Source organism: Monodelphis domestica, chromosome 1 (genome assembly GCF_027887165.1).
Source record: "Monodelphis domestica isolate mMonDom1 chromosome 1, mMonDom1.pri, whole genome shotgun sequence".
In the NCBI taxonomy this organism is placed as follows: Eukaryota; Metazoa; Chordata; class Mammalia; order Didelphimorphia; family Didelphidae; genus Monodelphis; species Monodelphis domestica.
In genome coordinates, this window is record NC_077227.1 from 317,592,226 (window position 1) to 317,620,082 (window position 27,857).

The 27,857-nt window shown below is 40.6% G+C and overlaps 1 protein-coding gene across 2 annotated transcripts in view; it reads right to left on the bottom strand.

The window, feature by feature from the left end:
* Nucleotides 1-27,857, bottom strand: part of KIF26A (kinesin family member 26A) — a 173,506-nt gene that overhangs the window by 64,265 nt on the left and 81,384 nt on the right. For both annotated transcript variants that reach the window (XM_056811181.1, XM_056811182.1), the window contains exon 4: nucleotides 19,794-19,960. In XM_056811181.1, the coding sequence (XP_056667159.1) occupies nucleotides 19,794-19,960 (167 nt within the window). The remainder of the gene's footprint in view (nucleotides 1-19,793; nucleotides 19,961-27,857) is intronic.

Here is a 27,857-nt window from a genome sequence, read left to right on the forward strand (position 1 = left end):
GCCCATGCCAATTTCAAATAAATCTAATTATTAGGAAGTTTTTTTTTTCTTACTTTGAGCCAAAAATCTTCCTCTCTGCAACTATCAAAAAGATAGTTACTCATCAGCCTACCCTCTTAGAATCAGGCAGGACAAATCTGATCTTATTTCCCTGTGCAAACTTTTTAGATACATAAAGAAAGCTATCCTGTCCCTCCAAATCTTCTCTTCTCCTAGCTAAACATTGCCAGTTTCTCAAACTGACATTCACATGGTACAATCTCCAAACTGTTGACTCTCCTGATTCTCCAGCTCTGGACAGCGCCCTCCCCTGTGTTCAGATTAGATTCACTAGCTCCTCAGGCTCCTTAACTTTAAAATGAATTAATTATAAATAACTTTTGAAGGTCCTCATATAGAAGTCTAAAATTGAGGAGAACTTAGAGAAAAGTAAAGGCAAATGGCCTTCCCTGGTGCCCAGGGGTGTGCTGGTAAATGTTTAATAACCAGGATCTCTGAGGCAGGCAAAAAATGTAAGTATATACTTCTAAGTTTTATCTACATATTCAACCTTCTCAGGTATAGATGATCAACAAAACAATAAATCAAGTCCCAATTTTGTAGCAATTGTTGGCTTCTGAGGTGTAAATGCTCACACACTGAACATTTAAAGTCAGAAGGTCTGGCTCCAGCACAACCCCGGGTGGTCTGGAAGATGGACATTAATCTCTGTAGCAAAGGAGACTGTGGGGGAGCCAGAAGCAATGGAAAAGCCAGTGCCTAGGAGTAATGTGACAACAGAGCCAGGCCTTAAAAGGAGAAGAGGATTTCCACAGGCAATGATAAGGAGAAGGAATGTGTTAAGGACCATGGGGCAAGCTTGTATTGAATACACAAAGGCAAGAGAGAGGGCTAAGATTGTGGGAAAATAAATCATCTGATCTGGCTAGGATGTAAGAATGATGGGCTAGTTGTATGAAATGGGGCAGTGAAGATGGGTTGAAGCCAGATTTTGGAGGGTCTTCAATAAAAGGGATAAGATGGGGACACAGAAAATTATAATACTTCATAGGATCAAAAGATAAGATTACGTAAGTCAGTGAGTTCCAAACTGTTTTGATCACACACTGCAACCATGGAAATGTTTGCATCAACAACTCCAAAATATGTCTGTTTACTTATTTATAAATTATGTATATGTGCTACTGTACAAAGAGTTAAGCATATTACAAAACTTACACAAAATGAAAATTAAAAAGCAAAGAGACGAAGTATGTCATCTTAGCAGCAATAGGGAGCCACTAAGAATGGAAGCAAGGTTAGACTTGAACTTTCAGAAAATCACTTTGGTAGCTCTGAGAAACAGTCTAAAGAAGGAAGACTAGTTTGCCAATTTTGTTATTATTGTTCGATCATGTCTGACTCTTTGTGATCCCATTTGGATTTTTCTTTGCAAAGATACTAGCAGCCAGATGTCACAAAAGATAAGGATGTTGAGCTTGGAGTCATTAAGACCTAAGTTCAAATCCAGCCTCAGAAAGTTCCTAGCTGTGTGGCTTTGGGCAAGTCCTTTAACCTCTCCTTGCCACTATAGAAGGAAATGGCAAATCACTGCAGTATAGTCACCAAGAAAACCTCATGGACAGAGGTCCACGGGGTCACAAAGAGGCGGATACATCCAAAATGACTGAACAAAAACAACAGAGAGGAGACAGATGCAAGAGTTGAATGGGGGTAGAAAATGCAAAGATTTGGCAATTGCTTGGATCTGTGGGCTGAGGGAAAGTAAGAAGTCAAGGATAAAGCCAAGATTAAGAATCTAGGGGAGAAACATTATGGGATGCTCAAATATAATTGACTTTGCTACTAAAATGATCCAAGACAATTCTGAGGGACTTATGAGGAAGAACTGTGGGAGCAGAAATCCAGAAGGAAGCATATGATTTATCACTTATGTACATGGGTATATGCTTTGGAGCTTTGGTTTTAAAAGATTACTACTCTATTACAAAAATGAATAATATGGAAATAGAAAAAAAAAAGAATCTAGGGGAGAGGCAGAGATCATTGAATTGAGAGCCAGACCTATGTTCAAATCTGGTCTCAGATACTTCTTAGCTGCTGTGACCTTGAACAAGTCACTTAACCACTCTTCTGCCTTGGAAATGATATTTAGTATTGATTCTAAGAAGGAAAGGGTTAAAAAAAAGAATCTAGGTGAAAGGGAAAATGGTGGCACCCTCAAAAAAGTGAGGGAAGAGGGGAAAGTTTGGGAGAAAGGTGACTAGTTCAGTTTTGAAAATGTCAAATTTGAGAGATCTATGGGACACATTCACGTGGGAAATATGTTCATGATGTGAGACTGAAGCTCAGACGAGAGATATGGGATAGAAATAAAAATCTATGAATGGTCTGCATCAAGATGATAATTAAACCCATGAGAACTGATGAAGTCACCAAGTGAAAGAATGTCTCAAACGAAGAGAATTGCTCCCAAGACAGAGCCCTGAAGTACACCTACAGTAAGGGAGAAAGCATTGAGCTGAGGCTATGAGGCTTCCTGCCAACTGAAAGGGGAAGATTCAATCAGGGTAAAAACTACAAGTGTTCAGGGACAGACTACAAAGAACTCAGTAGCATGGTCTGTGATCACAGGATCATAAGATTTAGGATGAGAAGAGACTTTAGAGCTTCATTCATTAAAAATCCTCATTTTGCAGATGAGGAAATAGAGAAAGGAAATTACTTACTCAAGATTCCCCAAGTCATAAATAGCAGAGCTCAGATTAAACTCATATTCAAACTCAGGTCCCCATTCCAAATACTCTGTCTGTTGTATCACACTGGCTCTCACTAAATTCATACTACAACAAAGGGAAATATTTTGCCCTTTTTAGAAAAAAAAAAGAAAATAGATTTTGTTTTTTAAAAAGAAGTAATTTCACAGGCAGTTGGCCTTGATGGGTTAAGTAAGGTATTTAATTATGCTAAAAAGAGATCTAAAATGAGCTGTTACAATCCGATGGGTCACTGAGCTGCAAACACAACACTTCCTAATTGGGCCTTGTAATGGGTCTAATGGACCAGAACAGCATCCCATCCTCCACGAAGAGAGAGGGAGGCAGGCACCACAGTTTAACCACTAGAGGAAACTAACTATATCAAGCCAGACGTTGGCAGCAGCATGAACAGGAGAAACTGATTATGACTGGGCTCAGGAAAGACGTCCTAGCCAGGCTGGATCCCAAGAAACATCCAAGCCCCAGAGAATTAAGCTTACCCATGAGCCCAGAGTGCAGATGCTCAAGACAAAAGCCCAAAGGTTAGTCAGTGATCCAATGTTAGGTACAGGCTAGGGGTCTGGAAGGTAAGTAGCCTAAGTAGCAAGGACTAGGGATTATCGAATAAATGTAGTCAGGAAAAGACAAGGAGTCACCAACCTTAGACAGCATCCTATATGTAATATGTAGTGGATAGAGTGTGAGGCTTTGAGTCAGAGGAGTCAGACTCCTCTTTGAGTTCAAATCTGGCCTCAGATATTTCCTACCTGTGTGACCCTAGGTAAGTCACTTAACCCTGTTGGCTTCAGTTTCCTCATCTATAAAATGAGCTGGAGAGGGAAATGGCAAACCACTTAAGTATCTTTGCAAAGAAAACCATAAATGGGGTTACAAAGAATTGAACATGACTGAAAAATCTGTACTAGTCATTCAATACATAAACCAGTCTCCATTGCTTTGGTGCTTCTAGCCTCATACAGCATTTTTTTATTTGAAAAAATTTAACACTTTCTCATAACAATGTTATGAATAAACAAACAACAACAATGCCTTTAGTATTAGAAGCATGAATGGAAACCAGATCATCAGACTTTTAAGACTAATGCTCTTTTAAGTTTGCCATTGGCCTCACAATAGATGCTTGTGGATGTTGAAAATGAGAAGTGGCAAAGCAGGAGGTACCTACATTTTATTCTAGTATAATCAACAAGCATTTACCAAACATTCAGTTTGTTCCAGGGCTTGTACTAGATTTCAAAATCTGTAAGAAAGATTGGTCCCTTCTTCATGATTACGGGTATCCCTGTGACATGGGTGGGGGGTGGGGGGGGGTAGGTAGGAGCTTGGCATTCCTGAGATCTGAGAAATCCACATAAAATTTTTTGGTCCTCCTTCACACCAGAGAAGTCTGAATTATTTTTTCTTTTACAAGGTGTTTACAGTTCCTTATTGTAAAATTTGGGCTAAGTAATTGGTCATAGGCTATATGTAAGTCAATGTTAAGTAAAAATACTGTATGAAAAAGAGAATTTTCATATTTATTTCATACTTTAAGTTTCTTTTTCATAGATTTTAGCTTTATATTTAACTTAAAGAAATTATATATATATATATATATTATTCAAAGATAAAATGTTGAAATTATGCCATACTATACATATTTTTTATGCATTTTTGAATTTCTAAACTTTTTCTGGGTCATCTGCTAGCCTTTGTGAGTCATCTGTGGCTTCTGCAAAACTCCTAAAAAATGTCCATTTCATTTCTTATGTTGACCCAAGATATATGGGAACCATGATGGGGGAAGTCATGATGTGGAAAGGATACCTATATTTACATGTTTAAAAGAAGGCTCCTCCCTTACCTCTACATCTGAATAATCTAAAGTCTCATCTCTTCATCCCACCCCCTTCTTCATATTGTCTCTCAATGACTGACCATCACAATTTAACACTTTATTATGGACTTCCTCTCCACCTCCTCCAATTAGATCATGAGATATCCCACCCCTCAATGTCTAACAGGCAGATAAAATGGTATTCATGAAGAGTGGTTGATTGAAAGTCACTATAGTATAGCTAGAAAAAAGTACTGGGTTCAAAAACAGGCTCTTCTTTCCTCTAGCTGTATAACAGACAAGCCATTTCATAATGCTAAAAGTCAGTTTCTCTTTATATAAATTAGGGATACTAATCCCTGGTGCAATCTACCTCACAGGGCAGCTGAAGACTCAAATAAGCTAGGTGTTTGACTCTGGAGCAAGTCACTTCTCTAACCTTGAGTTCTCTATACTATATAAATCGAGAGGGTAGGACCAGATAATGTCTGAGGGCCCTCTGGCCCTTAAAATCTTATGAGTCATAGAGATAAGGGATGTATAAACACTTTTCAAAGGGCAGTTACCACAATAAGAAAGGCAGGATAATTAAGGGCTTTGGGAGGTAAGGCAGCCACTCTTACAGCCAACCCTGAAAAAGGACTCCCCTCCCTCCCTAGCAAGGGTCTTCTGGGCAAATAATGGGAGAGAACTTCTGCTCTCTATGGAGCAGGGAAAGGGAAGAAAGAGAATAAGAATTTAGATTAGCACCAGGCACTGTGATAAATGCTTTACAAATACCTCATTTGATCTTCACAACAACCCTGCATATTTTATAATATCCCTCATTTTACAGTTGAGAAACTGAGACAGAGGGAGCTTAAGTGATTTGTCCAAGGTCATCTAGCTCGTAAGCATCTGAGGCTGGATCTCAGGTCTTCCTCCCTTTAAGCCTGGTACCATATCCACTGTGCTAACTGCTTCAAGTACAACAGATACAGAGACGATTTTTCTTAAAGGAATCAGAGAGAACCAAATGAAAACTATTTGAAGCAGAGCAGAATTACTCTGGGGGGCGGGGGGCGGCATTTGGTTTTCCTGGCTAGCTTTCCCCCATGTCTAGGCTTGTTTCTTTGTGTGGGGTGTGTGTGTGTGTGTGTGTATGTGTGTGTGTGTATGTGTGTGTGTGTGTGTGTGTGTGTGTTCCTAAGGAAGTACCGGGTTTATTAGTGACTAATCTGTGCCACATGGCCAATGGCAGGGTCTAACACCTAGCTCATCTGAGCCTTCAACTGCTCTGTGAGGTAGATTGGACCAGAGATTATTATCTCTAATTTATAGAGAGAAAAAAACTAAGGTTTAGAATTACAAAATGACTTATCCAGTCACACAACTAGTAAAAAGAAGAGCCTGTAAGTAGAACCCAGTGTTTTTTTCTAGCTAAACTACAGTGTCTTTCTATCAATCCCTGGAAAGAGCAATTACTACAATAAGAAAGGCAAGAAAATTAAGGGCTTTGGGGGGACAGCAGTCACTCTTGGAGAGAGTTCTGAAAAGGAGCTACCTTCCCTCCCCAGTGTGGGTTTGCAGGGTAAATAATGGAAGAGAACTTTTGGCCCTTTATAGAGCAAGGAAAGGAAAGAAGAGAATAAGAATTTACATACAAGAGCACCATGCATTGTGGTAAAATTGGATTTAATTTTCTATAAATTCAACAAGCATTTAAGTTACCTACTGTGTGTCAAGAACAAGACTAGCTACTGGGGATGAAAAGATCAAAATGAAACAAAACTTGACCTCAAGGAACTTACATTCTATTAAGAAGAAACAAAACTGATACATATAAGTAAATACAAAATGGATACAAAATGTTGGAACTAACAACTGAAGTCATTAAGAAAGGTCTCTCTCATTGGAGGTAGCACTTGAGTTAAAACTGTCAAGGGAGCTTGGGGCTCCCAAGAAGAGGAGAGAGAATGTTTCAGAGAGAGAAAACTCTGTGAAAGGAGAAAGGAGATCTCTGTGCAGAGACTGGAGATGTAGCGTGAGGTATAGACAACAGCAAACTTTAAATTGTCCTTCTGAAATTTAAATTCCGTTCCCTCTTCATGAGGGCCAAGTCAGTGTTTCCAACTGAGATGCGTGTCTAAAAGGAAGAAAGCCAAGAACCACAATTATGCCCTAGAGAAAGTAGAATTTCTAAGGACATTTTGAACTTTTCAGACATTTCTTCTGAAATGAAGATGCTACACCCAGAGCTTTCAATTATATCCACAGAATGCAAATGTAACATGATACTTTTAGAGATTCCAAAGGAGCCAACCATGCAATAAGAAAGCCAGAGGGGCCAGCTAGATGGCACAGTAGATAGAGCACAAGGCCTGGAGTTGGAAAGACCTAGGTTTAAATCTGTTCTCAGATACTTCATAGTCATGTGTTCCTGGGCAAGTCACTTAACTCCAATTGATTAGCCCTTGTGGCTCTTACTTAGAATTGATACTAAGACAAAAGAGAAGGAAGAAAGAATAGTAGAGAGAGAGAGACAAGAAGACCCAGATTCAAGTTCTGTCTCCAATACATACTGTTGTGAGATCCTGGACAAGGATCTTTAAAGAGACAACCCTAAGAATATAAATTGCAGCCTCAAGGAGCAGATATTTGAGACCTCTTTTCACAGGAAGACTATATAGTTGGGGGGGGGGGGGGTTAATAGCTGTGTTTTGTTTTGTTTCCTGAGAGTTAAATACCAATAATGCAATGAAAAGAAATGAGTGCAAACTGTTGGATAGCTATAAACCACTCAATACGCCTTCAAGATGTCCCCAAGCTGGGGCAAGGAAGGGGAGCCTGAACCAGAGCATGGCTCCCAAGAAGTTAGAGGGGATAAAGGAACTAAGGAAGCATTCAATTCAATTCAACATTTATTAAGTACCTATGTGCCAGGCACTGTACTAGGCACAGAAACACAAAGGCAAAAATGAAAATGGTCCTTCCTTCGATGATATATTCTCCTGGGGAGTGGGGAATAACAGGTACACAGATAAATAATTTTTTTAATATGACACAGTAAATACCAAGTAGTTTCAAAGTGAGAAGCCAGACAAATAAGGCACTCAGGAAAGACTTCAAGAAGGAGGTGGCTCTGTTGCTAGGTCTTAAATAATAATAATAATTATTATTATTATAATTCACTGCTGTGTGATTTTAATGAACTAAGAGAAGACTTGAAAAAATGTACTTCCTTTCTTTGCAAAGATGTGAAATATTGCATGTATTGTCATGCACAGTTGATGAGTTAGTTGATGTTTTGTTTTTTAATTGTTTGTTACATTAAAGTTTCCAGGAATCTCCCTCCCACTAGAGAAGGCATCCTTTGACTCTTTCTTTCGCCCTGGCTTCTCTGTCTCTCTCTATACATATAAACACATCCTGTGGGTATATAAGTGTATGTATATATCTCAATTATGAGTATTTATATATATCCGTTCTTTCTCTAAAGGTGGACATTTATAGTTATCCTACAAACAATATTTTTGTTGTAGATATCTTCTCTTGATTCTGCTCATTTCACTCTTCATAATTTCATTAAGTCTTTCTGTGTTTTCTTTTAAACTAAGCTGCTGGTTGATTTTGTCAAACTAGCCTTATTTATCTACTTTCTTTTATAATCTTTGTTACAAAAGAGAGTTGCATAAGGGGCAACTGAGGTGGCTCAGTGGATAGAGATGTACAGGCATGGAGACAGGAGGTCTGAGTTCAAATTTGACCTCAGCCACTTCCTAGCCCTGTTACCCTGGGCAATTCACTTTACCCCAAGTGCCTAGCCCTTACTGCTCTTCTGCATTTGAATCAATACTTAGCATCAATTCTGAGACAGAAGGCAAGTTTCTTTTTTTAAGTAGTGATATATTCAGAAATGAAGGTGAGGTGAAAAATAATAGATTGTCATTAAACACAAGATTGAAAATAATTATTATTCACACCTAGAATTCTGCAGCACTCCAAGAAGTAGACAGTCTTACTTTCTGCATACAGTCCATTAAGTATAAAACTGAGGCTCTCTTCAGGGATGTTGTGATGTCAGGAAGCATCAGAACTGAAGCTGAGCCTCAGGTCTTACAAGCCCCCTCCAGCACTTCCTACCATACCAGGCTACATCCAAGTAGATAAGAGTATGAGGAAAGTTTTCTTGGAAAAACATGTTGGGGGGACCATAACCAAGGAAAGATCAAGTGGAGAACAGCTGGGTGGCACATCGAAGAGAGTGCTAGTGCCTAAAGTCAGGAATTCTCATCTTCCTGAGTTCAAATCTAGCCTCCACCTTTTACTAGCTGCATAATCCTGGACAAGTCACTTAATTCTGTTTTCCTCCATTTCCTAATATGTAAAAAGAGATGGAGAAGGAAATGGGACCAAACCGTTCTAGTAATTGGGTGACTTTCCCAGGGTCACAGAGCCAATATGTCTAAGATACAGGACTTGAACATGTCCTCCTTTCTGACTTCAAAGTTCCTCTTTTCCATCCACTACAACAGAGATGTCAAATGCACTCTGCATGCCACTGCCACCCCAACACTACAAAGTGTAGCAGGAACAAAATTAAAAGTAATTGGGAATTGTTTAAAAAAATGAATTAAAACACAATAAAATAAAACATAGATAATGTTAATTTGTGGTCTTCTAAGTCAATATGAAGCCCAGAGGGATCCATTTTAATTTAAGTTTGACACCCCTATACTATAACACATTGCAGATATAATACTGATGCTTTAAAATGTTTTTTAATCATAACAGATTTACTTTTAATTAATCACAAAAAATTAATTAAACATTTTAGTCACAATTACCTGAGATGGAAAATAGTAATACTTATCCAATCCTGATAGCTATCACAGAATGTTATAGGCCAGGCCTGACCCAGGCCAGTCCAGTATTTCAAGTTCAGCATTAGAATAAAATGCACTAGCTATAGACCATCTAATTTTTTTTAATCTTTATTAATCCCTTGCCTTCTGTCTTAGTATCAGTTCTAAGACAGAATAGCAGCAAGGGCTAGGCAATTTTGACTTGCCTAAGGACACACAACTAGGAAGTGCTTGGGCAAACATTTGAACCCAGGACTTCCCATCTCTAGGCCTGGCGATCAATCCACTGTTTTACCCCAATTGTCCCTAGACCCAGATTCAAGTTCTGTCTCCAGTGCATACTTGTGAGACCCTGAGCATGTGGGCAATTTTGAAAAGGAAGTTTACTTATTAGCAAATCATTTCAGAACCTTAATCCATAAAATGGTGAGAGAAGAGACTCTGGAAGGTCCCTTCTCATTAAATGCCATGTCCCTTACCATATCTGCACCTGGAAAGCACTTTGAACATGGAAACAAAACATCAGAGTTTGAGTTTCTGTTCTCTGACTTACAGATAAGTTATTTCTCCTTTCTGGGCCAGAGCCTAATTCACCTGTCAAGTGAGGAGACTGGACTAGATGATCTTTAATGGCCCTTCCAGCTCTAATATTCTATGATTCTGGGGATTTAAGGTGGACACAGTACACATTAGGGAACTATTGTAGATATCTGAGCAGATGTGAGAAATAACTGCTTGGGGATTTCAGGTCTTTGCAGAGATCCAGCAAGGACATTTCCATCTGACTATTAAACTGAGGCAGGGGGCAGGGAGGAAAGGGACACGATGACCTGCTTTGATTGAATTCTACTCATAAACCAGTCATCTGTTGAATCGTTTAAGGTTCCAAGCATCCCTGAGTAAAATGATAGAGCTAGAATTCAAATCCACTTCTGTCTCTGTCCAAATCCTGTACTCATTCTACAATATAACAATATCTCCCCAGATGCCCTGAGCTAGACTTGGGCAAGTCATTTTTCTTCTTGTCTATAAAATATAGATAATGTTTGCATTCCCCATCTCCTATCTAGTAAAGCCCTTCCCTCCAGTGCTAGGGCCTAGTAACACCCCTCTGTTCCAGGGTCATAGATGAAGCCCCAGCTGGGATCTCAACTGTGACTGAAGGACCCAAGACCTCTGATCTCACTGACTGCTACCAACGCCAGGAATGTCCAGCTCAGGATCATTCACTTATATTCAGGGGAAAGGACACTAAGCAAAGGAGACAGCCAGAGATTCCTCTAGGCTATAACTGCTATGTACAAGCAGTCATCATTTCTGCCAGTTGGGTTGGGGAGTGTGGGGGGAAGAGACAGAGACAGATAGAGAGAAAAGGAGAGAAGGAGAGTGAAAGAGAGAGACAGAAAGGGACAGAGAGAAGAAGAGAGGGAAAGAGAAAGAGGAGAAAAAGAAGGAGGAGGAAGAAGAGGAAAAAGAGAAGGAAAGAGAGAGTTATATAGTTCAAAATTCCAGAAGAAAATCAAAAGCAATCTCTCCCTTTAAGTTGACATAGTCCTGTCCAATTGTCCTCAGTAAATCAACTGCAGTGCCTTTTGCATATTTTTCTTCAATCTAATTCCATAAGAGGAATCTCCTAAAAATGATCAAGCATTCATTGTCTCTTCAAGTAACACCCCCAGTGCCTTGTACCAAAAAGTCCCAACAGTGTCAGAGTTTGTAATTCTCCACAATGCCACATTAGAAATTTCCAAGTGGTTCATCCATCTTAGTTCTTGGACAATCCCAAAATGATAATATCGAGGGTCTGGTCAAGCCTAATCATTTGATCCTTACAAATACTATGGGAGGTTGGCAATACGAATATAGGATCATAGTGTCCTGGTTCATAGATTTAGGGCTCAAAGGAACCCAAGGGTCATCTAGACTGACCCTATCATGGGCATCTAGGTGGCACAATAGAGTGCTGGGCATGGAGTCAAGAAGATAAGAAAATGTTTCATTTGGGGGTTCCTAAATTCCTAGCACATAACAAGCACCTGGCACATGGTAGGAACTTAATAAATATTTGTTGTTAAACTCAATGAGAATGCTGCCTAAAGTCAGAAAATTCAGAAGCTACAGAGTAAGCATTCCATCTCAGCTCTTCTGATTCCAAGCCCAGAGCTCGTTGCCCCCTATAGTGATGCTTCCCAGCCTACCTCATCAGTAAAAAGCCCCTTCCCTACATTCACTGCTATACCTCACCAGGTTTTGAAGAAAAGGAAAGAAAATAATGTATGTAAAGGGCTTTGTAAAACTGGGAGTGCCACAGAAAAATTGCCTGCTGCTATTATTCCCCTGGATGTAAATTTTGCAGTATTCAAGCATTAGAGAAATGTGAATTATCATTGGCTATTATTCTTATTTTGCTGGGGGAAAAAAATCCAAAATGAAAAAGTCAAGGTCTCAGAAAGGAAATCAAGCAAAATTAATTCGTCTGAAGCCAAAGGAAAACACCCCCTGCATTTGTCAATTACCCCGACTTCCCTGAGCTGGGAATATCTGCAGCCCAACTTTGTACTCCAGAGCTCTCTTTCCCCAGCTTTCCATTAAATTCTAAACAGGCACAATTTAATCAAGTTTAACAAGCCGGAAGGAGGGGACGCCTCTTGAGCTCGCTGCACACTCCCGGAATCTGCATCACTGTCATCCCAAACTCCTGGTTTTCCATTGATGCTTTTAAACACTTGTTTCTATGGTAACTTTACAAGGTCAGAGCACAGGAGGCAGAGGGTGGGGGGTGAGGGTGGAGTTAGCTAGGCAAGACAAAAGGCGGCCTGGAGTGGCCTGGGCTGCCTGAATTTGGAATCAAAGGAGGTCAGGCTGGGAAGAGCCTCCCTCACTTCAGAAAAGGAAACTGAGGGACAGGAGAAACCAGACAAAAAACAACACTTGGAAGGAGAAAGGACTGGCCCACAAGGTCATATTACAATTCAGTGACAGAGTTAAGACTAGAGGAATCATAGGAATGAATAATTCCTACTGCCAATACCCCTGGGCACTTACAAAGCACTTTTTGCACAATCTTGTAAGGTGGGTTATTGTTGTTTAGTTATTTGTCGCTTGTGTCCAACTCTTTGTGAGACCATTTGTGGTTTTCTTTGCAAAGATATTGGAGTGGTTTGTCATTTCCAGCTTATTTTGCACATGAGGAAACTGAGGTCAACTGGGCTAAGTGATTTTCCCAGGGTCTCACAGCTAGGAAGTGTCTGAATGTGAGGTGGATCATGCTCATATAATTATAGCCATCTCAGAGATGAGGAAGCTGGGCTTCAGAAAGGTAAAGTTTCAAAGTTAGTAGTTTCCCAAGCCAGGATGAACTGATGTCTCCTCACTCAAATCTGTGTCTTTCTTGCTGTCCCCCACATTCAACAATCCATTTCCCATTCCACTTTTTGCTTAGGGCTGTTCCCCATTCCTGGAACACACTCCTGCCTCACTTCAGTCTATTAGAATCCCAGTTCCCTTCAATATTCCAGCACCAACTCCCACACAAGGTCTTTGCTAATTTATCCCAGGTTGCTTGTGCCTCTCCATCAAGACTGCCTTGTACTTATTTTGTGTACGCTTATAAGCATTGGCTTGGAAGTCAAGGGACCTGGGTTCAAGTCCTACTTTCAAATCCTACTGTGAGACCAACAAGTCACTCAGTTCCATGGATCTCAGTTTCTGTGTCTGCAAAATGAGTAGGTAGGACTAGATGGCCTCTGATGTGCCTTATACCTTTACATCTATGCTGTTCTCCTGCCTTTAGAATGTTAGTTCCTTGGCTACTCTCAGCAATGCAAAGATCTGGGACAATTCTGAAGCACTTATAACAGAGAATGCTCTCCACCTCCAGAAAAAGAATTGCAGGAGTCATCAATGTATTTATGGTTTATTGGGGGGGGGGGATGATTATGTATGAGTTTGTTCTTACAACAATGACCAATATGGAAGTGTGTTTTGCATGATAATAAAAAAAGAATGTAAGTTCCTTGAAAGAAGGGACTACTATTCTTAGATCACTATTAGATGAAAAAGCTAAAGTGCTCTTATTATTTGCTACAAAATAATTTAGTAAAAAGTGATTTTATTTTAACCATCATGAGTGATATTATATCCTGAATTATGCCCTAGTTTGACGAAGCTGGTAATAGATTTTGCCATTTTTGTTGTTGTTGTTGATCAATTTCTTTAAATACAAAAAGTATGATTACATTGTTTACATTGATAATTGTTTAAAAATTCATGAATATGTATTTAAGTGCATTTATTTATACAGCATTTTGTAACTTGAATAACTTCAAGTTTTTGGTAGTTTGAAATTAGTTCTTCCAGTTGCATTTTGATTAGAACTTATAATACTTGTGTACAGTTTAAAGAGTAATGTACACTTAAAAGATTTTTTCTGTATCCTGCCAATCATAATTTTATGTAATAAATTCACTCCGATTCCTTAAAGAAAAAAAAGAAAGAAAAAAGGGACTACTTCATTCTTTGTATGTGTATCCCCAGTGCCTGACACATAGTAGGCAAATGATAAATGTTTGTTGATCCACTGACTAATTGATAACTCTCTTTCCATCTTACTAGGTCTCCAGATTCACTTCAGGACTTGGCAAACACCTCTCAGCATCGAGGTGGCACAGTGAAGAGAATACGTGATAGTCAGGCAGAAAATCTGAGTTCAAATCTAGCCTCAGACACAAATTAACAGTATGATCCTGGGTAAGTCACTTAACACTGCTTGCCTAGTTTTCTCATCTGTAAAAGGAGCTGGAGAAAGAAATGGCAAACCATTCCAGTGTCTCTGCCAAGAAAACCCCAAATGGGTTCACAGAGAGCGAGATATCACTGACCAACAACAAGGACTCTCTGCCTATTGCCTCATTAATCATAGATCCTAAGAACTAGAAGGGGTCCCAGCTAGTTCAGTCTTATTTCACAAAGGAGGAACCTGAAGTTCAGGGAGGAATTAGAGAAACTTGCCCAAATTAACATAGCTGATGAGCAGCGAGATATGACTCTGGCCCTCTACTTCTAAGTCCAAACTGCAATGTTTGGTGCATCAAACTACAATGCCATTGAAGAAGTCTCATTCATGTCCCAGGAAAATACACAAGACTGCAGCTCAAGCCTTCTTCTCTCCATGCACACGATACTCTAGCCACACTGGTCTTTTTTCTGATCCACAATGCACTGTGCATTCTTCCCAACTTTGCAGTCTCATCTCTATATCTGACATGCCCTTCCTCCTCCACCTTCAAAAACAAACTTGCCCTTGTATTAAATTTCATCTCTTTAGTCTTTGTCCAAAGTATAGTCAACTGTCCAGAGTATAGTTAACTGAGAGTGAGCATAATATCAAAGTAGAAATAGCCTTGGGTTGGGAGTCCAGAGACTGAGCCTGTATCATAGCTATGGTCCTAACTCACAGAGTACTTAGTTGCATACCATGAATTCATATTACATATACTATGCTCTATGCATTTTAGATGTCCCTTTGCTTGACTGCAGGGTCCATAAGAGCATCTTATTCAAATTATGCAGCCAGTATAGTATCTAGGTGTGCTACACACATAGGAGATACTGCATATTTGATGGCTCCATCAATCCATCTTGGGATCACTTGGGCCACCAAGAATGGGGAATTTCCAGAAAGTTAAAGAAATTTTAATGTTTTTTCTTTTGCTAGTATCTTTGTTTTTACATCACCTTTATTTTCAAATAAATCCCTCCCTTAACCATTAAGAAAGATTTTTTTAAAGAAAAAAAGCAGATTAGCAAAACTATCTAATACATTCATGACTGAAAGTAGATGCTACATTTTATAGTCCCTCATCTCTAAAAAGGGGGAAGGGAGAGAGACTGCTGTTGAGACATTTTTTTTTCAATTATGAACCCATTTGTGGTTTTCTTCGTCAAGATACTGGAGTGGTTTGTCATTTCCTTTTCCAGCTGATTTTACAGATGAGGAAACTGAGGCAAATAGAGTTCAATGACCTGCTCGGGGTCATACAACTAGTAAGTGTCTGACGCCAGGTATGAACTCAAGGAGATAAGACTTTCTGACTCCAGACCCAGAGCTCTATCCACTGCTCAATTTCTCGAATCCTTACTTATTCATTATAATCATACACCATTTTAAAAGGGTTTTTGTGTTCTTCTTCCCATTCATGTTGCAGTTGGCATTTTGTACACTATCTCCTGTCTTTGTTTACTTCCCTCTGCATCTTCTTATATTTCTTCTCATTCTTTTCTAATATAGTTGTTTTTTTTTAAACCTTTACCTTCCATCTTAAAAGTATTGGTTCCAAGGCAGAAGAGCAGTAAAAGGCTAGGCAATGAGGATTAAGCAGCTTGTCCAGTGTCTCGTAGCTAGGAAATGTCTGAGGACAGAACCGAACCCAAGACCGTCTGCCTATAGCCCTGGTTCTCAATCCACTGAGCCACTTAGCTACCCCAATTTAGTGTTTTTTTACAGAATAGTAATTTTCCATCACATCCTCATACCACAATTTATTTAACCATTTGTAAATCAATGGGCACTTGCTTTGTTTTCAATTACTGCAATAGCAAAATGTGATGCTATGAATATCTAGGTACTGATATGTCATTTCTTTCTGGCTCAAGGTACATCTCAAGACCTTCTGTGCCTCTAGGTCAGAGGGTATGGATATGTTAGTCACTTTGAATACTTTTTCTAAAGTCAGTTGACATCAAGCCCTGAAATCCCATCCGGATGAGTACCAGCTCACTACAGATGCTACCATAAGTCCCTAGGCACCAAAGGAGGCTTTAAAATGGAAAATTAACTTGGTACTAGGAAATTGGCTCTGGGACTCATCGCTGCTTCCACTGGCTGATAAAGCATCCAGGTTTTGATTTTATCATCATGATGTCCCCAACCCTCTCCACCACGAGCCTGGCACACAGCTCTGGCAGCTAGCTACCAGGCATTTCGGGCACCTTCAGTGAACAATGGCCAGAGCCATCCCATGATAATACACACACCAAACTCCATCCTGAGCTTCCGGAAGCTAATTGGGGGATCGGATGCACAGAACAAGAGTCCATTAGTCATTTAGTGGTTGTACTAATATTGTTCTCTGGCTCAGTGGCACTTTCATTAGCCCAGCATGGAGAGAGGATGGTCTCATCATATGCTCAGTCACAGCACAATCAGGGCTGGCCCCCTCCTCTCCCCACCATCCCTAACGTTGATAAGGTGTCTCTGCTCTCAGCAGAACCTCGGCTGTGGCCAATAATTCACAGCCAATCTAATGACCCAATGCTTATCGGGGCCCACGCAGGGCTGCTAATAGGAGAGTGACCTCTAGTTTATATGTGCCATTACTGTTCATTAGCGATAATTACATTCTTTTAATCCACAATGCACATACATGCAGACAGGGGAAGCGGGATTCACTGCTCAGACCCAGCAAGGAAAGGGACGTTTTTTAAAGCAAGTCTCTGACAAATGCACAAAGGGTGATGGAAAATTGAAAAGTCCTCTGGTCAAAAGGAAGCCTACAAGGTCATTTCATTCAGGCTCCTGCCTTTATTTAGCATTACGCTCACTATCATTGATAATAATACCAATCATGTTCAGAACAGGACTAGAAGTCTAGATCCCTGGTTTATTTTATATCTATATATATAAATTTGGTTTATCATATATATTATATATATAAATAAAATGGGGATCTAGACATAGAGAGAGAGAGAGATGGATCTGGACATATTATATATATGCATGTATATATTATAGTTTACAGAAATTCCTCACATCAATCCCAAGAAATATCATTAGATTTTGTTTCTGGGAATCTATATTCAAGTCCCAGTTCTCATAATAGCCCTGTGAACACAAACCAATCACTTCCTGTGAGCTTCAACCTCCTCTCAGGGTTATTGTGAAGAAAGGGTTTTGTAAACCTCAAAGGCCTTCTAGAAACATGGAGCTTTTGTTGACAATTCCTACTAAAATGACCCCCATTTGACAGGTGAGCAAACTGAGACCCAGAGAGAGAGAAACAACTGGCAGATGACCACGTAGCTAGTAAGTGACACAGCTGTGATATGGGTCCAGGTCTCTTGAATCCCAACCCCATGTTATTTTCCCCTTGAGACCATGTTGCTTCTCAATTATCTATACTCCAGAAAGAATGGATAGAAGACTAAAGAGATGAAGTTTAACCGAGTACTACTACTAGTACTAGTTTACATTTAATTTCAACTTCACAAGGATAAAATGGAGTCTAAACTTGGCAGTAGCTTATGAAAAAAAGACTACATAACTACAATTTAAATATGAACCCAGAATGCAATTCAGTTTTTCAAAAAGCTCATTTGAACTTAGAGAAGGGAGAAGCAGTGTGGCTTCAGGTTTGGAGTCAGGAAAAACCAGGTTCAAATCCTGACTCGGGCACTCACTAGTATTATGACCTCCCTCTTAGCCTCAGTTTCTTCATCATAAAATAGAAGGGTTGGGCTCAGTCTCTGTGGGGTCCTAAATCTTTCCAGCTCTAAAATCTATGACCTTCTGATAGTCCCCATACTTTGAGCTGGTCAGACCCTCCTCTGGAGGACCGTTCATCTGTGGGTTCAGTTTTTCTTCAGTCACCTGGGAAAGAGATGCCAATGCTTCCTCTCAGAGAAACATTCCTATGTCTCAAAAGCACATCAAAACCTAAATTCACCCTTCTGTGGAATAAGCAAGCTCCCTTTCAGTCCATCCTCAGTGAAAAGATAGACCATATGCCATCCCCTCCATCAATATAAAGAGAAGTAGAAGGCTTGGTGGTCTTTTTTTCCCCATCCAGCTACATTTGACTGGATTTCATCATGCTCTCAGGAGCCTCATCATCCTACAAGACTATTTCAATCCTGGTATTGTCATTATCACTATCCTCTCCTCCTGGGTCCCCTCTGAAAGGAGGATGGAAAAAGAGAGGTCTCCTAATGTCCTAAATGTCCATTTAAGGAGAGTACCAAGACCAACCACCTCTTCATTTCCCATCCACATGTACTCCTTTGAACCTTTCCATCATCCCCCTCTCCTCATGCCAGGTACTCTCCCTCCTCCCTCCCCACTTTTGTATGTTGTTTTTCCCTACTGGATTATAAATTCCTTACAGGAAGGGACTGTCTTTCTACCTCATCCCTAGGGCTTAGCATAGCACCTGGCATATAATGGGCTCTTTTTTTAAACCCTTACCTTCCATCTGTGTATTGATTCTAAGGCAGAAGAGTAGTGAGGGCTAGGTAATGGAGGTTAAGTGACTTGCCCAGGGTCACACAGCTAGGAAGTGTAGGAGGTCACTTTTGAACCCAGGACCTATACACTGAGTGACCTAGCTTCCCCCTATAATATATATACTTATATATACTATACTTAATAAGTATTGGTTGACTGAGTGAGTCAGGATAACTGGGCTAAAATTCTAGTGCTGATACATATTAACTTTGGGAACTGGGGGCAAGTCACTTAACTCCAAAAATTAGCACCCCAATCCTAAACCAAGCAAAAATCCCTAACCCTCCTTCCCCCATCTCCACAAGTGGTCCTCCAGCCTCTACTTGGAAACCTCCATAGCTGGGAAATTTAATTGCCCCCAGGGTAACTTAGTCCTCTTTGGGACAGCATTAATTATGAAGAACATTTCCCTTGCATCAAGCTGAAATGTGTCTCTCTATAACTCCCCCCCTTTGCCCTCTGTCTTGGGATGGCAGAACAAGTCTAACCTTTTTTCTTCTATGACAGTCCTTCAAAAACCTAAAGACAGTCTCCACACCCCTCTCCAACCACAAGTCTTCTCTCCTCCAGACTAAGCATCCCCAGTTCTTTTAACCCATCCGTACATGGATTGGTCTAATCCCATCCCAAACCTGGTTGCTGACCTCTGGACACCATGAAGTTTATCAATGAGACTCACAAAATATGGTGGCCAGAAATAAATACATACTCTGCGTGTGTGGGAAGGGGATGGTAGAGACTTGTCTTTTTCCTTGTTCTGGACACTATGCTTCTATTCATTCACACTAAGCTTAAATTTGCTTTCTCAGCATCCTCTCTGAGGCTCTGCTTAACCACCGATAAAATGGGGGAAGTAATCCTTGCACACCTATTCCTAAAGTTATTAAAGAAAAAGGGGACTTTGTAAATAAAGAAGATTCCTATAAATGTGAGATGTCATTATTTTGGTCTGCAACAAAAAGGGCTCCCAGCAAGAGACTCCCACCAATCTTTGCTCAATTGCATAATCTGTCAAAAAAAAAAAGAACAATGCACATAAGCAACTATGGAAAGTAGGGGAAAAGAAAATTTACCTTATGAAGAAGGAAGCTGCAGCAGAAGTACCTGTTGAGACTCCCGCTGGTGCCACCAGACTCTGTGAAGTGCCAGGAGGACAACATCCAGGCTGGTCACAGCGGTGTTGCCCAGGGACGCCTGGGCCACGGGATCCGTCCTTCGCCTGCTCCGTAGCTGCTTCTGCCTGGGACACAAGGAGAAGGAAAGGGGAAAAGACGCATTAGTCTATAGTCCATAGGAAAAGATCCAAAGTTCTTGTCTGGCAGCCCTCTATAATCTCATCCCAACCGTACTGTTCAGGCTCAGGTCCCATCACTTCTCTTTCATGCACCCTGTGTTCTAGGCAGACAGGACTGCTCTCTGTACCCTGACCTCTTCCAATCATTTCTGCCATTCTCCATGACTGGAAAGATATTCCTTCTTCATCTCTTCCTACCAGAATCCCTCCTTTCCCTCCACCACTTCAGGTGCTGCTGCCTACAGGAAGCTTTCTTTAAATCCATCAGCTGAAAGGAATAATTATTACACTTTCAATCCTATATATTTCCTGTCCCCCACAGCATTCTCTTGCAGCATACTTCTCTGCATGTGTGTAACTACCTAAGGACCTCTATTTTTCACCTTTGCATACCTAGTAGAGAATATCTCATACTTAAAGGACTTGAGTATATTTTTTGGACTCTATTTGCACTTTGCTCAGGACAGGCAGACACATAATTCACAAAAGACACTAGTTCTACAGCCCAGTGTTGGCAAAGCAACAAGAATGGAAGGCAGAGGGGTACATGCTGCAGCCTGAAGACAGCCAGGGCTGGAGGTCAGAGGTTCCCTCATGCTCCGCTCTCAGGGAGACCCTCTGGCTCCAGATGATGCGCAGTGAGGATGAAGCAGCCCAATGGAGCATGGAGATGAGGATACCTGTAGTCTTGGCTCCTTTGCCTTCCAAGCTCTTTGTTCTCCATGGCTGGTCATCCAGGTGGCCACTCTGCTGGGAGAGAGCTAAGCAAACAGAAGCGGCTGCCTCCCCGTTCTGCCTCAGCTGCTCTGGGAAGTCCCATGCACAGCCCTTTGGGTTAGAGAGGAGGGTGGAGATCTCCAACTTTCATAATGTTGCCTAGCTTTGCAGAACCACAAGAGATAACTAACAGGTCACACATGCGTGGCCTATGCTCCAAAGTTTGCATCTCTCTAGCCAGACTATAAGACATCATGACATGCCTCTTGGTGTCCTATATGGTCCCTGGTCCCTAGTAACCAGGTGACAAAATTTCTCTGGCTCCCTATTGTCAAGATTGGTAGAACAAATGCTGGGCTTGGCATCAGAAAACTCAGAACCAGGCCTCACTTCTGGCACTTTTTAATTTTTATTTTATTTTATTTATTTCTTGATTTAAAAATTATAATTAATTTAGAATATTTTCCCATGGTTACATGATTCATGTTCTTTCCCTCCCCTTCTCCCCCTACTTCCCATAGCCAACCAGCAATTACACTGGGTTTTACATGTGGCACTTCTTTTAAAACCCTTATCTTCCATCTTAGAATCAATGCTGTGTGTTGACTCTAAGGCAGAAGAGTGGTAAGGGCTAGGCAATGGAGGTTAAGTGACTTGCCCAGGGTAGCATAGCTTGGAAGTGTCTGAAATCACATTTGAACCCAGGACCTCCCATCTCTAGGCCTGGCTATCAATCCACTGAGCTACCCAGCTGCCCCCAATTTCTATCACTTACTAGCTGGTTGAAAAAAAAAGGAAATCACAACCTCTTCGAGCTTCTCTTCTCATTTGCAAAGTGAGCATAATCTTACACTGCCTACCTCTCAAGGTTACTGTAAAGGAAGTGCTTTGTCAATGCTATTTAAAATGCTATAGAAAAAAAAATCAAACTGCTTGGTCTGATATCCAAGGCCCTCTATAATAGTAATAATGAGGAAACTCAGGGGCACAGTAGATAAATTATTGGGTCTGGAGCCAGGAAAATCTGAGTTCAAATTCTTCCTTAGACCCTTACTGGACTAAGTAACCCTGGGTAAATTATTTGACTTTTCTATTGTCTCAGTTTCTTCATCTATAAAATGGGTATTATAATAATAGCTACTACTTCCCAAGTTTATTGTGGGGATAAGATGAAATAATGTGTGTGAAGTATTTTGCAAACCTTAAAGTATACTATAAATGCTAGCTATTAATATTAATGTTACTAAAAAGCACTACTTTGCCTTCCCAGTTTTATCTAATTATTATCATCCATAGACTCCATAGTCTAAATTGGACTACTCTTTGTCTTCTAAATTTTCAATCTCCATGCCTTTTTGCTCACACTTTTCCCTATTCCTAGAATATCTTCCCTTCTTGACTATTGGAACCCAGAGCCCAAAACAAAGGGTATCACTCAAAGGAGGCTTTCCCTGACTTATCACTTTGTAAATAATCTTCCCTTGGACCTAAAATGGTACTTTGTTGTTATCCCCCTCTCTCTGTGTTAGGAAATAGTAGTCAAGGTAAGCCCTGTCCAGGAGGTATATAGAAAGACAACAGTCACTTGGGAGTGGGCGTAAAATTGTTTATTCCCTGATTAAATTCCCAATTTTGACTACTCCATTTCATTAGATGTCTACTTTGAATTCAGAGTCATCTGGTTTGATCTAGCAAAATGAACACTGGTGGGGGCTCATGAGTAATGGATTTGAATAGCTAATTACTCCTCATAGTACCATGGACCCAGTTGTGACTTATTCTGCTCTTATGACTCCCTTTAATGCTCTTTTGACTTGCTTGACTTAATGTTTACATGATCTAAGGATTTTTCCCCCTCTCCTAAATGATTCTAAAGTACTTATCAGTGGATAGGTTGATTGGTTTGGATAGTATGATTTCCTACATTCCTTCATCCAGGTCATCATCTAAAATTCACTTCCTGTAAACCAAGCATATCACAGCCACAAAATTTCCCCGCCCTCTAAATCCCCCTAGACGAAGTCAGCAGAAATCCCAGCAACCCCATGGTTGAGGTTGGATATAGGTCCCAAGTTCCTAGGCCAAGAAACCCCAACCCTCTGAGCAGCCAGGCTGTCCATCCCAGAGCACAAAAGGGTATAATTAGAGGAGACACCACAATAAATATTTGTCAGAGCCTTAATTGTGCCGTGTATGATAATATATGATGTTCCCGTCACCTGAAATACTACTCTGACATTTCCCACTAATTAGCTAAAATAAATTTCAGAAAGGGAGACAGTCTTGTAATGAAGGACAGAAGCAATTACACGCTCCCTGGGATGCCTGCAAACTTTAAATCCCGGTACACTGTATATCACTTTTTTATACCTGCCTTTCCCAGGGACAGACGGGGGAGGCCCTCCACACTTGCCTGCTTTCCACGAAGTTCCTTTGTTACACAGAACTTAATGGACCCCATCTTGAGGGCATAGGAACAGGAAGCCTGCTGCCTGAAAGCGGTGCAACCTGACACCCAATCCACATTAAACATCTGACCAAATTCAGTCTTCTTTATATCACTACATTGCTCAAAAAAAAAATGTTAAATGACTTCCTCTTCAGTGCCTAGTCACTGAATCAGAAAATATCAAAATTAGAAAAAATCTTATCTTGGAACACAGAATTATTTTCCACATGAGTTACATCCATTTCATTAATCACAAAATGCATTTTCTATCTTCTATATATATAAAGATTATCTCCCTGGTTAGACCGAGAGCTCCCTGAAGGCAGAGCCTGACTCTTTACTTCTATCTCATCCCACCTCCAGCAGAATCAAGAAAAGGGCTCTCTGATAGGCTTGCAGGTGAAAGATAAAGTTGAAGAGCTCAACAGGAGAATCAAGGCTCATCTGCTAGACTCCTTCGACTTAGCTGTCCCTTTAAACCACCCACTCTCCCCTCCCGATCACTAAACACCCAGATCCCTGTCTTCTACTTGGAGGAGGAAAATAGAGGGAATCCTAGTTCTTGAGCAGTACTGAGTACATGCAGCTTCCATTGTGGCTGTTCAGTGGAGAGAAGGTGGGCCATCCAAACCAAACACATGGGAATGGGGCAGGTCGCCAGCTTCATCCGCTTCCTCGTCCCGCCAAATGTGTCTTGTTTTCCTGGATATGCTCCAGTCCCTGGACACACTGACCTGTCTCTTCTGGTCCACAAAGCTCTTCTGAAGCCACTGCAGGCATTTCTCTGCTCCATCTAATGGACTAGCGACAGCCAGACTCTGCACAAAAACTGGAACTGGGCGGTACAGAAGAAGCAAATTGGGAGACAAGAGGCCCAGAGCAGGACAAGTTAGGGAAAAGGAAAGGCCAGGGGAGAAGGCAGTGGGAAAGTCTTGCAGGGAGTCAGGGTGGGCAATGAAGGGATGAGACAGGAAATGAAAAGGTTTCTAAAAACAAAAAATTGAAAGCAGTTTCACAAAGGAGCAACTTAAGGAAAAGTATGAAGAGAGAGGGAAGAAATAAACAAGATTTCTATTTTTTTCATATGACATGATTCATTTGGATAGTTCCTACTCTAATTGTGATCATAATAATTCACTTCCATTCAATTAGCATTTATAAAGGACCTACTATGTGCCGGACAGCTGAGAATACAAAGAGGAAAAATGAAACCACTATTGCCCTCAAGGGACTTGCATTCTGCTGGAGAACGTGGGCCTTTGTGGTTCTGACTTCTCTCTCCATCAATATAGTTAGTCCCTCCACCCATACCTTAGCAGAGTTTTAATATTTTGTTCCGGGGTTTGGGGGAGAACAAAAAAATGGCAATACCCAGCAGGCAGCACTCTAGGGATGAGCTTTTCCACTTTACTAGGCTGGTCCTTAGACAACAGACACAGCATGCATGACAAAGTGTACCCAGCTTGGCAGAGCCTGGCAGAGCTCAGGCCTCACTGGCATAGTCTTTGAAACCCCAGCGTCACCCCGATGGTATCCTGAAAGCACCAAAATTACCTTGAATTCACTTTACATGTGTACAGATGTATGCATATGTGTTTATGTGCTCATGTTGTACATTCTGTCTCTCCCTATAAAATGTACGTTTTTTGGAGGAAGGGCTGTTTCATATTCATCTTTATATTTCCAGGGAAGAGCCCAGTGCCTGGCATATAGTAGATGCCTCATAAATACTTATCGGTTAATTAATAGAACAATAACTTGTGCTTATGTGGTGCTTTAAGGTTTACAAAGTGCTTTCTTCACAACAATCCTATATGTAGATATTTCAAGTCTTCTTGGAGACAGCAGGTATGGAACTCCCAATGGAGAAACTCTACCCTCTACCAGTACAGATTACTTTACCGTCTCAGAGAGTGACCAAGAGCACTAAGAGCTTGAGTGACTCACTCAAGGTTACACACAACTAGTAGGTGTCAGAAACTAGACCTTAATTCAGGATTTCCTTGACTCCAAGGCCCAGTGCACTTTCCACTATTCAAATCTATCTCTTTTTAAGTATTATCTCCATTTTACAAATAAAGAAACTGAAACTCAGAGGAAGCAAATTATTCATCCATGAACACAGAGCTTGTCCATGCCCAGATTCTAAACCAGGTTTCTAAATCTAAAGCTCTTTCTCCTATTCAACATTCCTTCTCAAAATGTATTGATTTCTTTTTTATTTTTCATTCTCCAAGCTCCAGCCAATTGTAAGGGAATCAAAGCTGAGGCCATCCCCCATCAAAAATAAGTCTCTTCAGCTTAGTGTCACTGGCACAAAATCCCAAGAAATCCTACTGCCAACGTCAAAGTCAGGCTAAAGCATTCTCACCTGCCACTGTTAATGGTGGCAGATGGTATGGGCATGTTCAATAAATTCTCTCTTCCCTCCAAGGCTGGTGAGCCCTGAAACAGGCCCCCACCTGGCCTGGCCAGTGTCACATAAAGGGACCAGGCTGTCCATCAGAAGAGAACCACATCTGGGATCTACCCAGCAGGTCTTCCGCTGGGGCTCATAAGGAGGAAACTAAGCAGTTTATAACTCAGATTCTACATTTTATGGCCAGAAGCTATAGAATTGTAATAAGAATCACCTCCAGTCAGTTTCACCTTGGCTTTGGCACAGACCCCCATGAAGAATGCTGCCCTCAGAAATAACAGAAACCTAGAAACCTCCAATATTAGTGCCAGAAACTTCCTGGAGATCACAGAATTTAGACTTAGTCCATAGAGATGAATCTCTTCTCTCCACCTGAGTTTCATCATCTGTAAAATGGGGATAATAGCAACACCTACCTTATAGCATTGTTGTCAAGATTAAATGAGATTATTATATATAAAGTGTTTTACAAACCATAAAACACTATATTGGGGGGGGGTCCCAAAACTCTTAGAACCAGTTTAACCCTTGGTGAATTAATAAAAGCTGTACAAATAATATAAATAATTTCTATAAAGGTTATACCTATATCATAATTATTATTTAGTTCAACCTAGTAGTTTCTCATATAAGGAAAATGAGTCCCAGAGAATTTGTACCTTGTCCAAGATCACACGGATGTTGAGAGAGAGAGAGAGAGAGAGAGACAGAGAGAGAGACAGAGAGAGACAGACAGAGAGAGAGAGACAGAGACAGAGAGAGGAAGAGAGGGGGAAGGAGAGAGGGAGAGGGGGAAAGGGAGAGAGGGAAAGAAGAAGAGAGGATTAGAGAGGGAGAGGGAGAGAGGTAAGAAAGGTAGGTAAGAAAAAAGGGTAAGAAAAGAAATGCTATGATTACACTTGAAACTAGGAACCAGAAACCATGTACAAGGATCTAATAAAATGGTCAAACACTTATAAGAGAATAGAATTGTTTAGATATGAAGTCAATAATGTCACATGGAGTGAGACTAAACTCAGAAATAAATTACATTCACTGACATTGATGTTAACTGAATCATCTCCTCTAAGGACCTACATTTCTATAACTTATTTGCTCATCACTGTCACTTGTCAGTCGTTGCAACAATCATTTGGCACCTAAAAGAACCATATACTTTACTCAGAATATTTGGGGCATTCCAAAGAATCATCCAGGACTGATCATGTAGGCATTTTACCTAAGTGAATTTCCAGATAACTAAAGCTGACTCCCTTAAGCATCAAAATTATTTCTAATGAACCATTTGAGATGGAAATCTTTCTGGAATAAACCACACAAATCCTTGTCTTTTAAATTAAAGGACATTGAATATCACTTAACCATTTCTTGAAGGCTCAAAGTCTTGTTACTGTTCACCCATTTTTAGCTGTGTCTGACTCTTTGTGACCCCATTGGGGGGTTTTGTGATAGATATACTAATTCGCCATTTCCTTCTCCAATTCATTTTATAGATGAAGGACCTGAAGGGAAAAGAGTTAAGTGACTTGCCCAAGATCACACAGTCCAGATTTGAACTAAGGAAAATAAGTCTTCCTGACTCCAGTATCAGCACATTATTTATACCTCCTAGCTGCTCCAGCTCAAGGTCACTAAAGGAAAATATAACAGTGGAAAGCGACCTGGATTTGGACACAGAAGCCTTCATTTTAAATCCCAGCACTGCTACTTATCACGTGGGCAAGTCATTTCCCCTCTTTTTTTTTACCTCTTCCCTTCGATTTTCCCATCTGTAAAACAGGGGAGGGAAGAACATCTCTAAGTGCTTTTATCATTATAAGTATCAGTTATTATGCTGAGCTATAAAACAGGAAAACCCTTGGGGCCCTGGGAGGTTCATGGGGCTATTTACTCCTACACTGAATTTCCCTAGGTGACTATGCTTCCTGAGGTTTTTTATGTACTTTTTATAGTGCTTTTGTCTCCGCCTTCACTATCGCGCTATTAACTGTCGATTTCTGCTGCCCTCAATTTACCCACCAGTAACAGCCTCAATCTCTCCTAAGTTGTCCCAACACTGGAAAACAAACCTCCAGCCTTATGTAGAATGAGATTCAATAGACTTTAAGAAAGGAACTGAGGGATCTCCAAAGAGCAAAGAATAGGAACTTCAGGACAGTCAGGTAGTTCGGTGGAAAGAGTCAAGAAGACTCATTTTCCTGAGTTCAAATCTGGCCTCAGATTCTTATTAGCTGTGTGATCCTAGGTAAGTCACTTAA